Genomic DNA, 13,297 nt, shown 5'->3' with positions numbered 1-13,297 from the left:
ACCGAGGGATCAACTTGAAGCAATGCGCATCAAACTCTACCTTCTCGTGGGGTTTAAGCTGCTGCTGCTACTGTTCATGGCCTTTGGCAAAGGAGTGGCAGCTCAGGTGGAGGAGGCATCCAACTCCACCAGCTCTCCGTGGCTCAGAGGGCGAAGGTCGCCGAGACGCCATGGCTGCTGGTACCATCCATGGATCTGCTTGGAGCGCCTGCGGCCTTTTGAGCGAAGAATGTGCTGCAGGAACCGGTACGTCGACACCGGCGCCGACGTCAACAACTGCGGCCTCTGCGGCATCCGCTGCCCGTTCCGGCGGTGGTGCTGCAATGGCTTGTGCATCGCCGTCATGGCAAACCCACTGCGGCAACCGGTGCCAGCCTGGCCACCGTTGCCGGTACGGCCTGTGTGACTATGCCGCCACTCCCACCTCTGCCGCCGTTTCGTTGCCCGTACCCACCGAACCACCCTAAAACACCGCCGTCGGTAGGTGCTTCGGCCGGAGCCTCGGCGTAGTGGAGATGCTCAGTCATTCGTTTATACGATGACCGTGTCACATACAACGGTGATCAGCTGATACAGTATAAATCATTTGACGCCTTTCAATTTTTTTGGAGACGGTGTTGCTAAAACAATATTGTGGTAGATTACGAGAATGCAATTGCTGAACAGATGTCCATATCATTGAAAGGTAGTGATTGATTCCTCGGATAAAAAGTCAATTAAACTTCCTTGTTATAATCAAGTGAATCTAAGAAACATGCCTGTGCAAAACATATGCTAAGAGTTTCAAATACATGGAGCACAAGGGACTATATTCAGATACACATTCTACATACATTTGTATTTTACATATCCAGGGTGAAAGAGGAGACCTTTATCAGAGCCAATCAGCAAGTTGTGGAAATTGCTTAAGTATCCATGATACTCCCTGGATAATTACCTGCATGATGATATAGACATGAGAATTTGTTAAAGGTATGATGAAAAGAGAACCATGTCATAGAAAATCCAAGGATTTCACATGACTTATTCATGGATTAACTGGTTCAGTCCACAGCTTAAATTTCAGGCAATATGCAAAATGGAGCACTGGCAAGAATCTTAAGGTTCACCATCCACCTTTATCCCTGCCTCATGCTCCACCATAGTAGTGTTACTATGGAGTAAAGTGTTAGAACATATTTTGGTGGCTGGCCAGCACAACTGGCAACAGACCTCCTTTCTTTTGTTTCATCTGGACCATGAAAACCTATAAAAAAGGGAGAGGCTGATGACAGATTAACACGATGCAACTATCATATTCTAGTTATAAAAGCTAACAGTTCATTCTGGCGCAATTCAACTAATGCATGAAATAAACTAATACTCTGCAATACTGAGAGAGTTCAAGCAAAAATTCATAATGTATGATGCATATGCCCATACCAATGCTGAATCCCCAGGCTTGGCAGCAGGCTCCACACAATCTCTCCCATAGCTGTATTTAGAATAAAAAAGAAGCAATTGGTCAGAGAACATGACAAATTATAAGCAGACATCCATGAATGATGATTCAATAGCATGAAAATATCATATCATCCAACTTTTATTAGTTGCCACAGTGTGTATATTACAAATATTAGGTAGCCAGAAACTATGATCAAGCCATTAAGGACAAAAATAGTCAGTCCATAATTCTTAGTTATGACCATGCAATCTTACTGAAAGGGGCGTACACTATCTGTCTCTGCATTAGTCTGACAGATAGCAAAGGGGAAAAACAGAAAATACTTCTAATAGTGAATCTTAAAAAGGAGACTGAAGCAATATAAAAGAATGCATAAGGCAATTTGTTAAGCAATAGCTGTTGCCTTGGATATGTATGTTATATTCAATTTGCATCATATCTTACTTCTAGCTTCTCATACATTGATGTTATGAACCATGAAGATACCTAATTTGAGTGCACCTTCCTGTTGAAGCTTACTTCTAGCTTCTCATATCCTACTTTCAAGCATAACTGATTCTTACAGAAAGGGACGTACACTATCTGTCTCTTGCCCTCCCGAAACTGCAAACTGTAGAAGCTGCACCCTTTGCTAAATGGGAAAGGCCTGCCCCGCCATTCTGCACGTGTGACAAATTCACTTAACATAGCATATGATGCTTCCCAAACTTCTTCAGTTACTAACACTAACTATGACGTACCCAAGTGCCATGTAACTCCAACAGCCGATGAATCTTCGTTAGATATGTCATCGATAACAAACTGAAGGTCAGCACTGACCGATTCTGTGAACTTTTTGAAGAAGTCGAGAATAGCCTGTATCATTATACTGATATATATCAGAAATTTACAATAAATAAGTATCAATAATCCAACCTAATTAGAGTTCACATATCTAAATCTGCATATGCAATGTAAACCTTTTAACACAACATGAGCACAATATTTCTAACAGACATTAAAAATTTTAAATTAATTGCTTAATATTTAACCAAAACTCTAAAAGACATGAAAAATTAAGTACAAACATCGAAGCAACATGCTTTAATATGACATTGCACCACAATTGAATAAACTGTAGAAAGGTGGGGAAGAAAGTAGCAAGGAGTTGTAAGCATGCTCAAAAAGAATTAAGGAAGCCCTGCAGGCAAGAGGAACTTGTGTAAGATAGTCCATAAAATGTTGAGAAACAGCTACCACAACATAGAGAATGCATTAGATATCACAAGGAATGCAATCACAACAAAAGTCAACCTCAAAAGAAAAATTAGCTTCCACCCCTAACTATCTAGGGTTTTTGTTAACTTCCTCAGGAAATAAAGGCATTAATAAGTACAAAACTTTGGCCCATTACAATAAAGTGGTCAATTAAAACAAACGAGTACCGAGAGGCTAATAGAAAGCACGGCCCTTTTGATTTTGCAAGAATATGATAAAGGGCATCTTAGCCATCTAATAGAAAACAGAGAATGAAACAGAGGAAAAAAAGAAGAGATGGATTAGATAAAATATTTCTAGGGGGAAAAAACTAAAGAAGAAAAGGTAGAGTGTTGCTAGATAAAAACAGGGATCAGATTCCTTCATATGATATCTCATGGAATAAAGATGCCCTCATGTAAATTAAAGATGTGTTTCATTGCCCACACCCTTTATGTGGACTTCTTCGACGTCATCTCTAAATAAAAGTCTTTAATTTCCATTTAATAGTCGACAATCAAAGGTGAGACATCTTCGAGGGTAATGAATCCATCGCAGTAAACCATTCTTCTTATCGATGATAAGTGGCATACTTGTCATGCAAAAGCCTACAGATTGACGGTTAATTTCACCATGTCTAACAATTCTTGCCTTACCTTGCGTCCAACAAAAGGTCGGGGAAAGACCAGATCCTCGTAGACACAATCCTCTGAGATCAGCGGCTCCACGGCTGAAAGATCCCGGCGATTAATCCCGTCGTAGAACTCCCTCACCACATCGGCCGCCGTCGAGACTTTCACAAGAGCATCCTCGGTGGTCTGCACCTCGGCAGCAGCCCGTATGATTGGGGCCGTCGCCGGGGCTCGCGAAATCCTCCAACCCGATCGAAATAGGGGACCAGCCGAAGACGGAGTGGTGGAGGGTCCCCTTCGCCCCTCTTTGGAAACCCTAGCTAGGTTATTTACGGGAATTAGAGTCGGAATGGCTCCGAAATGGAGCGCGGTGGCGACCATCTTCGAGCGACAAACTTCCCACCGGTATGCACCGATGAACAACACATGCCCTCTTCTCGGCGATGCCTTACACACCTAAATTATTTTAATTATTTAATATTATAATATATAAAATTAAGAACGATTTTTCGAAAAAAGAAATCTTTTTTTTTTTTTATAGATTTTTCCTCAAGATTCCGTCCGGTTCAGTCCGTGTGGCTCGGTCCGTCACAACCGGTTCGTGTGGCCCAACCCGCATGATTTATTCCGTGAGGCAAAATTAGACTGCTCGATTACTACCGTTCTCAAACGACTTCCCGCCAAGAACAGCAGAGAACGCGTCATACGGGTTGACCGAGTCTCCGACATGGGCTCTGCGGGAGGCCGGGGTCAACGGTCCTCCCATGTCGTCATGCCTCGATGAGGCTGCTTCCGATGGCCATGCCATACTCTCCTCCGCACATTTCGTCTTCTGGAGCCCCAAGTCCTCGCCGATCCGAAGCAGATTCTGCGTGCCGAGCCGTAGAAACGCTCCTCCGCAGTAGCGCCTGTTTCCACGTTAGTCGGTGGCCGACGCCGGTGGAGGCGTTCTGCTGTTCTACGTGTAGATCATGTTAGCAGTGGGAAATGAAAGTGGTCTAATTTTTCAGCATCAATAATAACAACAACAACAACAATAATAATAATAATAATAATAATAATAATTATTATTATTATTATTATTAGTATAAAATAGCAAATCCAATTGGAGTCTTCAAATCAAACTGAACTGATTTGAATTCACTATCCTAAGCTCTAAACTGGTTCTTACCGATTAATTAAGCTTGTTCAAATATTTAATTTTACAAATAATATGAGTTTAATTTTATAAATACTATTATATCACCCAAATTAATAAAATTTATTATATATATATTATTTAAAATTATAAACTAATTAACCTAATCAAATAGATCTATGATTCAGATTGATTTGACTCGTTTAGGTTAGAACTAGTTTGAACGGGATACCTAAAGAATCGCTGATCCTGTCAATTTCGGCGTACGACCGATTCCTTTGCATATAAAGCTTTCCACCCCTCTCCAACCATCACCACCCAATCATAGCAACAACAACAAGACTCTTCGTTTCCCCAACCTCCTTGTCCATCTAAACCTGGCGATTAGCCTTAAGAATAGGAGACCTTTGACCTCGAACCTCAGGATGGAATAGATACTATAACCCGTTTCACAATCAAATCCCATAACGAGAAGCGCGAGCTAGAGGTAGAGAGAGAGAGAGGGAGAGGGAGAGGGAGAGGGAGAGGGTGGAGGAGAGGCCCAAAGCAATGGTTGATCCAGATAAGTTCCGGTACTCCTTGTGTTCTCGTGGGCGCCTGCTCCAGGTGCTCAGGAAGTACTTCTCCATCGTTCCGTGCTCCAGTTCTCCTCGCCGCACCTTCCCGGCTCCAGCTTTCTCGTGGAAGAGGGTGGCCGAGCTGCCCGTTGCGGCCAACAAGAGGCCCAACGTGTCCTCCGACCGTAAGGTCCACCCCGTTGAGGATGAGATTACCGGGCTGTTGGTTTCCGGCACCGACGGTGGTGTCGTTTTGATCTCGAGCGAATGCAAACAACCAGATTCCGTAGTCGAACACGCCTTGCCTCTTTCCAAGGTGGGCGTGAAAGAAGAGAAGGTGCAGGAGAACAAAGAGCGTGAGGAGACGTCCGATCCCCCGGTGATGAGAGTTGTGGAGAGTGCGCTACCGAAGACGAGAAGAAGACCGGCGAGGATTGTGATACCGAAGCCTTCGGCTGATGCAGCTTTTAGTGTTGTGGGTGGGGAGCAGGATGGGGTTCGAACGGAATCGGAAGCCGAGGGTAGTGCTTACTGCGTGGTCAGTCGGAGAGGACAGAGGCATAGGATGGAAGATGGGTATGGGGTCATACCCAACATCCATGGAGACGACAAGCAGGTATTACATATTTTGTTGCTTCTCATTTCTTGGTTCATTTAAGAGCATTTTAATGCAGTGGCATGAATCTCATTAGTATGAATTCTGTCATTATGTTGATACAAAACATATCATGTTCCGTTCATGAAGCTCCTTTATGCTGTGTTGATCATTTGTTCATTGCCTTCCCTTCCATAATGTTTGCATTAATCTGCTGGTCTTACTCTTCTCCAGGCCTTTTTTGGAGTGTTTGATGGACACGGTGGACGTGCAGCTGTGGACTTCGTCTCTGAGAAGCTCGGGAAGAACATTTTAACAGCTCTAGAAGAGCTACAGAAGGAAGAGAACCAAATGGAGCTGGCCATCAAAGAAGGCTTTTTGACCACGGACAGAGAATTCCTAAGTCAGGTGTGGCTCCCAACTGGCAAGCGCAGAGCACTTTGAGACATTCAACCCTCCCTTAACCAGACAAACTCTTTTTGATTTGAAAGTATTTGACTATCTGTTTGACATCGATTCTTTCGTGCACACCCAGAGATCATCTCAAACTCTTCGATCTAATTGCTTATGAGATTTGTGTCATTATTCAGATGACATCCACATACGAATTAGCTTATGATGTTGACGATCGGTATGTTTTCCTCCATTTGTAGGGTGTGAGCAGTGGAGCATGTGCAGTCACTGTGTTGCTAAAAGATGGGGAACTGCATGCGGCCAATGTGGGCGACTGCAGGGTGGTCATTAGCAGGAAGGGAGTAGCAGATGCTCTCACCGATGACCACCGTGCCGGAAGAGAAGATGAGCGCAATCGTATCGAAAACTCTGTAAGCTCTTCTTCTTCCTCCCTCCTCTCTCTCTCTCTCTCTCTCTCTCTCTCTCTCTCTCTCTCATGATCTTGTAGCTTAGAAGCTTACAGTAAGTACTCTACACTTAACAGGGGGGCTATGTGACATGCCGAAATGGTATGTGGAGAGTGCAGGACTCGCTAGCCGTGTCAAGAGCAATTGGCGACATGAACATGAAGGAATGGATAATTTCCGAGCCAGAGATCAGGAAAATCCACCTCACTACGGATTGTGAATCCCTAATACTGGCCTCTGATGGGTTGTGGGACAAAGTATACTTTAGTACTGCTTTGCTGCAAATGCGTCTCGTACTTAGCAGTCAAATCTTCAACAGTTCATCTCTAACTCATTTTCATTTTCTTAGGTTACAAACCAGGAGGCGGTCGATGTTGTCTCTAAGCACAGTTCCTCCATGAAATCCTGCAAAGAGCTCATAGAAATCTCCAGCAATAAGGGCAACAGGGATGACATTACAGTCATGGTGATCGACCTCCAGAAATTTATGCACTCACGTGGCTAGTAAAACCTTTCGTACGTGGAGGATCACTCTTTCATGGATTAAACTTGAAGGCGACAGATGACATGGAGAAGATGATCTGGAGACACTCCAAGGAACGCATTGCAGATGCTATGCTCACCGGAGATATCAAGAAAGATCAAACTTGAGACGCAAAAAAGATCATATATTGAGGAGCAGAATTAGGAGACACACGCAGAAGATATGGAGAAAGCCAGTGCTTGTGTGGATATACATCTTCTAAGGGGTTGTTCTTCAGATTTTGTCTACATATATTTTCTGGACCGTGAAGTCCTTCCTCTAGCAAACAGATTGATGAAGCGCTATGTAGGATTTGCCTCAAGAAAAACCAAGAATTATAACTCATCTCTTATTTTATAAATCTTACCGCGAGCAATGTAATATGGGGCTGTTCCAGGCCGGGCGAAGCTAATGGAAGAACAAAGTCGTCATCGTTAGACTCGTCCAGAGTTATCCTGAGTCAACTTTGACTACTTTTTGAGTTACTATTACTTATTGTCAACGAATTATTTCTGAGAATTCTTTTCGTAGAACAGGAGTTTGATCGTGATAAATAAGATATCAGAGTAACAATCGCTTATGATATATATATATATATATATATATATAGCACTATTTTTTCTTTTCTTTTTTTAATCGAACAAGAAAATATCCTTCGTATCAAAATTGAAGGTGAAAATTGCGCAGTGATTATTTACATCTGTTCTTGGAATCGCAAAGCCTCCTTTTCATTAGGTTTCTGTGAGCTTCCCCAGTAATGACACTCTGATGCTGATTAATTGCCTGTAGAGCTCATCAACCTTCTCTCCGAGGGGCCTCGTCCTCTCTTCCGACTCCCTAAATTTCCTCCTGGCCAAATCCACAATGACTCTTAGCTCCTTCCGATCTCGTCGCGAGATGGCATCCCGCAAACTCCGAGCAGAAGAAGCCGCAGCATCTAACTCATCCAACACCACAAGCCCACCTCTTCTCCTCGCGTCGAACACTTCCTTCACTTCCTTCTGCAGCTCATGCAGCTTGGCTCCCCATGGCGCAGTCTTGCTCGAGTGAACCACGGGCAGCCCTCTTCGGGTCCTGAAGGAAAGGGCGATACCGGTGGCGGCGATGACCAGCAGCGCCACAGCCCGAGAACCGCTGAGTGCCTCGTGGAGCTCGTCGGCGGCGGCACTTGTGCTCGTTTCGTCACATGACGGCGCGCCGTGCGCAGCGATCCTCTCGCCCAGCTTGCGCAAGCTGGAGCCGCATTTCTTTAGCTCCGCGCACCGCTTCTCCATCGCCTCGCATGCAGCTAGGGCCGCCGTCGCTCGCCGGATGACTCCCTCGCCTCGCTCGTGCTCTCCTTCTAGGTAATGCGTGGCTGTGGAGATCAAATTGGTGTACTCCTTGATGTCCTCCATCCTGTCTCGTAGGCCGTTGCACGCGTCGAGCAAATCCACCACGTCTTCGAGATAGTCCTCGACCAGCTTCCGGTTGGCCGCACTCAGACGAGGGCCGGCGAGTGCTTCAGACCTGGCCATCATTTCTAGCGCTGCGACCGCAAGGTCCAAGGCCTTGGACAGCCACTGAGCGCTCGTCTTCCTGCTGAAGGCGGGGAATCGGAGCTCGTCGAGCTCCGCCGCGATCCATCGGTCGAAGGGGGTGCGAACGGGTGGCCACGGAGCGACAGGGGAGGGCGAGAGCTTGGAGGAGATCAACTTAAGTGACAAGGTGCGCAGAAGGGAAGAAGGCCTCATGGCTGATGTACTCTACGGAAGAGTGGAGGACTCAGGAGCGGCGGTATATATGTTGGGACAGGGAAAGACCAGCCAAAGAGATGAGTTAGGGTGCTGTCGACTCAATAATTGAGTCGGATGCTGTCTGCAATAGATTAAAGACCACGTAAGCTGAGAAGCAAGGCTGTCCTGCGTTGCTGTTCCAATGGAGGGAAGCCACAAACTGAAGGGATGCGGGAGAGATCGGAAGCAATACGTTTCGGCGGCAGGGCTCCATGAAAGGTTCGATTTTGCGACTTGTTTATTGGTGGAGCAAAAGGCAGTGCGGCCACGTCTCACGCAGCACATGCAGATCAATGTGAGTAAAATCCATCTGCAATCTACTCTTTTTGCTCAAATGATTTAAGATATCATCAAGGCTTGTTTGGATCAAAATACTCTATTCATGAACAAGTAATCAAGAACGATACACTGGTGGATAGTTCTAATTTTCCCATCAACCTGAGAAATAATCATCCAACCTCAAGATACTCTAAAGACATTCAACATAAACAGGACTCACCCGTAGACTCTGCTCGTTGCTCGATGATCTTATTCTATTATGGGTTTGCCTTGGGATTGGAGAGCAGAGGAGTGACCTTCCGACAGAGAGCAATGGGGAGAATTATTCCACGTTGCGTGCAATTAACCATTAGGCCTCTGTCTGTTGCCTTCCATATGGGAATTCATGGTGCTGGCATGATGCTGAATGGTGGGAAGACATCTCTAAACAGAGGCCATGAGCTCCAGCTGCTACGCAGGTATAATGGTGAACACAGGGTCTTGTTTGAACCTATTCATGAGGGTCACAGCAGAGTCTTTCCTGAACTTGGAAGAAATCTGCACCACCAAATGTCCCTGATGAACAACCCAGGTTACAGAAGCCTGTCCGATTCAATTCGTAAGCCGGGTAGGTGATCAATAGGAAATAAAGGATTAGACTTTTAATCTCCTCAAACTGGAAGACTTACTACCACCTTCCCAGCTCTTCTGATGGCATGTTGTCTGCTGACGCCTGACAGGGGAAGGACAATTAAGGAGGCGGCTCTCCGATTGACGCGCAGGGCTTTGCTGCTGCTAGCCGAACAATACAACTCATCCCCCCGACCATGTAAGAGAGGAGGTGGGAAGGAGAATCTACGTTGCAGACCTCTTCAAGGGTTTGAACGCCACCCACATGCAGATAGAGTGCAAGGGGTGATGTACGTGTGCTAGTAGTACTCGCTCGGCCACATGGGCTACTGGCATGAACGAGACCAAAGCCATCATGTACGTGCAGTAGTACTATGATTAATCATCTCTATGAGATGTTGTTCTCTGGTGTTTGCTTTGAGACTATCGATAGAAACGGGATAGCAGAATCTGTGGGGGGGATGCCGGTGATCCAAATCACTCCGGCCTGATTCAGGTCCAATGTGACAGAATAATGGCATGGGAACATAAGGAGGGAAGTACTAAAACACAATGGACACCCAACTAAAGCGACTTAATTAAACAAGGCAGTGGCATATACATGCTGTAAGATAAATGTGGTGCTACACACTGACAAAAGCCCGATTCTCGCCACCACTTGTTCGGTGGTCTTCACTGCTTAAGATTAGCCAAAGAGAAAAGGATTACCATAACCACAAAGCATCAGAGATGCAACCACATGATAACCATTGCAGGACAAGCCTGAGCGAGTCAAACTGATCAGGGCCCAGATTGCACACACAAGCCAGTGGCCGAAGTCTAAGGTCATAACCCAAAAGCAAAGAAGCATCATGGGCACCACTTTGCTTCGACGAAGGTGCTGTTAGCAACCCTTTTCGTTGGAACACAAGTGACTGGAAACTTAACCTTGGAAGACACCCTACCCTCTTGGTCACTTCGCATGTGTATATATTAGGCTTTTTTCTCCCACCTGTTTCACTGCACCAGTGAGCTCTCGTTAGATGTTGAACATCTAACGAGAGCTCACTGGACACAACAATCATTGGCACATAACTAATAATAATTTGAGGTTGCTGTTTGATAAACTTCAAGTAATTAAGTAGGTTGCTTGGGCTGTAATAAAGCGTCCGCGCCCTGAAAATTCAATCTGCTGGTATTTTGGTGGGGTGTAAGGCTTCTTCTGCGCCGTTCGTCATGACTAGACTTGTTTCTTTTCCAGTTGATGAGACAAAAATGCGCTCACAGATATGGTATTGAGTTGTTTTTGTCAGCAACATTGTTGATTTGATGGGTAGCTAAGCTGTCGTTACTGAGTTATTTTGTTCTTCACGTTCGACGTGTATCCATTTGTCTTTGTGAGAGTATATGCAGACAACTCAAGTTGTTCGTTTCCTATCATGTTTGTTCTTTTCTGTGCTCTCCCAGTTGCCACCACAGGAGAAGGCAGGAAGGAATGAGAGATACCGCTTGTACCATTCTTTGTCTTCTCTACGATTCCAGATTGCGATGCTTCATGCAGTCAGGTATGACAAACATGATGTAATCGAACAGATGTATCCATCTTTATTCTGGTTGCTGTGATTGTAAGCATGGTGATCCGCAGTGTTTGTACCACAGTCTTGGATGATTCTCCTACCTGTTTAAAGATCATTGATTTAGTAAGTATCTTATAAAATATTTTATACAATCTAATTAATACTTCATGATCACCTAAAACTCCTCCTAATGTCCCTCTTTACTTTAATTATCTAGTTCATACTATGTAAATATTAGTTTCATTAATCTCTTTGATTTCATAATGTATTCATAAGCCTTGATCTGGAGGCCTATGAGGATTTGCATCGCTAAGACACAGGAAAGTTGGATCTTTTACCACCATCAAACTAATCGTTGATGTTATGGTCGACGAAGAACAACGATAGCTCATCAACAATCCATTTACTTCACCAGAGATGGGATGTGAGTTGACAACAAAACAGAAAATATTTTGGGGAGGTTCTCATTATAGACAAATATAAAATTCAAGTGCACGAGAAATCCAGGTCATCTGAGTTGGCGTCTCGAGTTCGCAAGCTCGAAGCCTTGCACCATTTGATGATATACGTAGAGAGAGAGAGAGAGGCATGGCCGGCGGCATGGAAGCTCAAGTGGGGAGCCACTGTGGTTGGAGGAGGCCACGTTGATGAGAGAGAGAGGCATGGCCGGCAGCATGAACGCTCAAGCGGGGAACCACTGTGGTTGCAGGAGGCCACGTTGATGTTGCTCTCGTCCCAAGTTCTTGTCGTCAGCTTTTCTCGGTCAAAGCCGTAGCTGAAGACAGCTGTGGCGAAGAGGAAAAAGGGAAGTAGAATCCGCATAGTTGTGTGTTGTCAGGCGATTTATTACCACGATTATTTGTTAATTATGTTTTAATTTTCAGCCTAAGGAGCCTTTTTTTAACGCAAATCATTAAACCGATTGCAAAATAATAACAATTTTTCTTGCCATCTTAAATGGAAAAAAGATTAACCTTCAAAACACTTGAGGATATAATCAAGTATTATATACCACCATGGTCAGTACCAAGATTCGTGCAACCAATCTTAATAGTTGGTGATCCTCATGATTACGCACGCGTACCAACTTGGGAGTCATCAGTGGTGATTAGAGGTGGGAAATAGGGATCATATCCATATATAAAATACCTAAAATAGCCTTAATATTATTGTTATCTTGGCTCCATTAAAAAATACATTTGAAGGGGTTTAATGTCATGTCGCTGCACAAAGACCCCATGAAGACTGAGTACATGCACGTCACAGCATTTTAATTCTTTTTTAGACTTTAAATAGGTTTAATATAATCTTATTGATTCCGAATTTTAAGAAGATGAGATATATATGTGCAGAAAATAACTTTTTCTATACGCATATATAAATCGAAGAGAGATCATTGCATTGATTTTTTTTATTAAAATAATAAGATTTCGAGCTCTATATCAAAGTTATATAAACTCAATTTACACTGTTGATTTTTTTGCATCAATTGAGTTTTGCAGTGTATAAAGTTGCCAGAAGTCTCCTACAATTATGTGTATCTAATTCTCGAGGTAAACTCGTGTCAATTATAGAGAAAAAGAAAAGACACAGACCAATAATTTCACTACAATTGTGATCATAATAATGTTACACAATAATGGGACTAAAAGTAATCGATTACTATTTTTTATGTGTGTTAATGATGGCTGCGAAAACAATGGTGTCCAGAGTAAGCTCGGTACAACGATTTAATGATTGGGTTAATTAATATCGGACGGCATTGGTTGGAGCGAAATGGATAACTCAAGTCATTAGCAAGCCGTAATCACGCATAATGCGCATGTAATTGCATGAGTGGATGCCGAATCATCTCGATTAGCGTCCCAAGGAATCGTGGTCAACCAGGTCAAAATCGATCTGACACAGTGGTACGAGTACAGAGGTGCAGATTCCACGGTCTCGATCGGCGGACCCACGTGCCAGAATCACGTCCGCCCACAGGGACGATGTCTCCAAATCGGAACAACGAGGCCGGTCCATCAGTTACATCCCGACCGGTTCGACCCGGTCCGAATCCGCTATCCGACAAAAACTAATCTACGCCTCGTCAC

At 44.2% G+C, this 13,297-nt stretch overlaps 3 protein-coding genes across 6 annotated transcripts; 1 reads left to right on the top strand and 2 right to left on the bottom strand.

Annotated features, from left to right (window-relative positions):
- Positions 1–705: 705 nt before the first annotated feature.
- On the bottom strand, positions 706–3,755 carry LOC135595501 (uncharacterized). Its single transcript, XM_065086500.1, has 5 exons — positions 3,337–3,755; positions 2,185–2,299; positions 2,022–2,103; positions 1,423–1,474; positions 706–937 (listed from the first exon to the last, which is right to left on the bottom strand). Exons 1-5 carry the CDS (start codon positions 3,691–3,693, stop codon positions 875–877), a joined length of 669 nt encoding a protein of 222 aa, XP_064942572.1. The 5' UTR covers positions 3,694–3,755; the 3' UTR covers positions 706–874.
- A 1,028-nt stretch (positions 3,756–4,783) lies between these two features.
- LOC135586080 (probable protein phosphatase 2C 74) lies at positions 4,784–7,385 on the top strand. Its single transcript, XM_065085487.1, has 5 exons — positions 4,784–5,623; positions 5,837–6,010; positions 6,256–6,426; positions 6,540–6,719; positions 6,812–7,385. Exons 1-5 carry the CDS (start codon positions 5,000–5,002, stop codon positions 6,965–6,967), a joined length of 1,305 nt encoding a protein of 434 aa, XP_064941559.1. The 5' UTR covers positions 4,784–4,999; the 3' UTR covers positions 6,968–7,385.
- Positions 7,386–7,696: 311 nt separating this feature from the next.
- LOC135595500 (protein BYPASS1-LIKE-like) lies at positions 7,697–9,852 on the bottom strand. Of its 4 annotated transcripts, none has more exons than XM_065086499.1 (2): positions 9,714–9,852; positions 7,697–9,576 (listed from the first exon to the last, which is right to left on the bottom strand). In XM_065086499.1, the coding sequence occupies exon 2, from the start codon at positions 8,716–8,718 to the stop codon at positions 7,717–7,719; it is 1,002 nt and encodes a 333-aa protein (XP_064942571.1). In that variant the 5' UTR covers positions 8,719–9,576; positions 9,714–9,852; the 3' UTR covers positions 7,697–7,716. The 4 variants fall into 4 exon arrangements, with proteins under 4 accessions (XP_064942571.1, XP_064942567.1, XP_064942569.1 ...); XM_065086495.1 differs by having other exon boundaries at positions 7,697–9,594; positions 9,708–9,842; XM_065086497.1 differs by having other exon boundaries at positions 9,708–9,842.
- Between the last annotated feature and the right edge of the window lie 3,445 nt (positions 9,853–13,297).

The sequence above is a fragment of the Musa acuminata genome, chromosome BXJ1-10, assembly GCF_036884655.1.
Source record: "Musa acuminata AAA Group cultivar baxijiao chromosome BXJ1-10, Cavendish_Baxijiao_AAA, whole genome shotgun sequence".
NCBI lineage: Eukaryota > Viridiplantae > Streptophyta > Magnoliopsida > Zingiberales > Musaceae > Musa > Musa acuminata.
The sequence above is the reverse complement of the archived record's forward strand: the minus strand, read 5'-3'. Positions and strand labels throughout refer to the sequence as shown.

Bases quoted from the DNA above. Each gene is read 5' to 3' on its own strand.
- LOC135595501 (XM_065086500.1), bottom strand. From the start codon at position 3,693: ATGGTCGCCACCGCGCTCCATTTCGGAGCCATTCCGACTCTAATTCCC. The intron at 1,475-2,021 runs GTACGTCCCTTT...TTCTAAATACAG, and splicing joins GAGGGCAAGAGACAGATAGT to CTATGGGAGAGATTGTGTGG. The intron at 938-1,422 runs GTATGGGCATAT...ATCATCATGCAG, and splicing joins AGCCTGGGGATTCAGCATTG to GTAATTATCCAGGGAGTATC.
- LOC135586080 (XM_065085487.1), top strand. From the start codon at position 5,000: ATGGTTGATCCAGATAAGTTCCGGTACTCCTTGTGTTCTCGTGGGCGC. The intron at 6,427-6,539 runs GTAAGCTCTTCT...TACACTTAACAG, and splicing joins GCAATCGTATCGAAAACTCT to GGGGGCTATGTGACATGCCG. The intron at 6,720-6,811 runs GTATACTTTAGT...TCATTTTCTTAG, and splicing joins CTGATGGGTTGTGGGACAAA to GTTACAAACCAGGAGGCGGT.
- LOC135595500 (XM_065086499.1), bottom strand. From the start codon at position 8,718: ATGAGGCCTTCTTCCCTTCTGCGCACCTTGTCACTTAAGTTGATCTCC.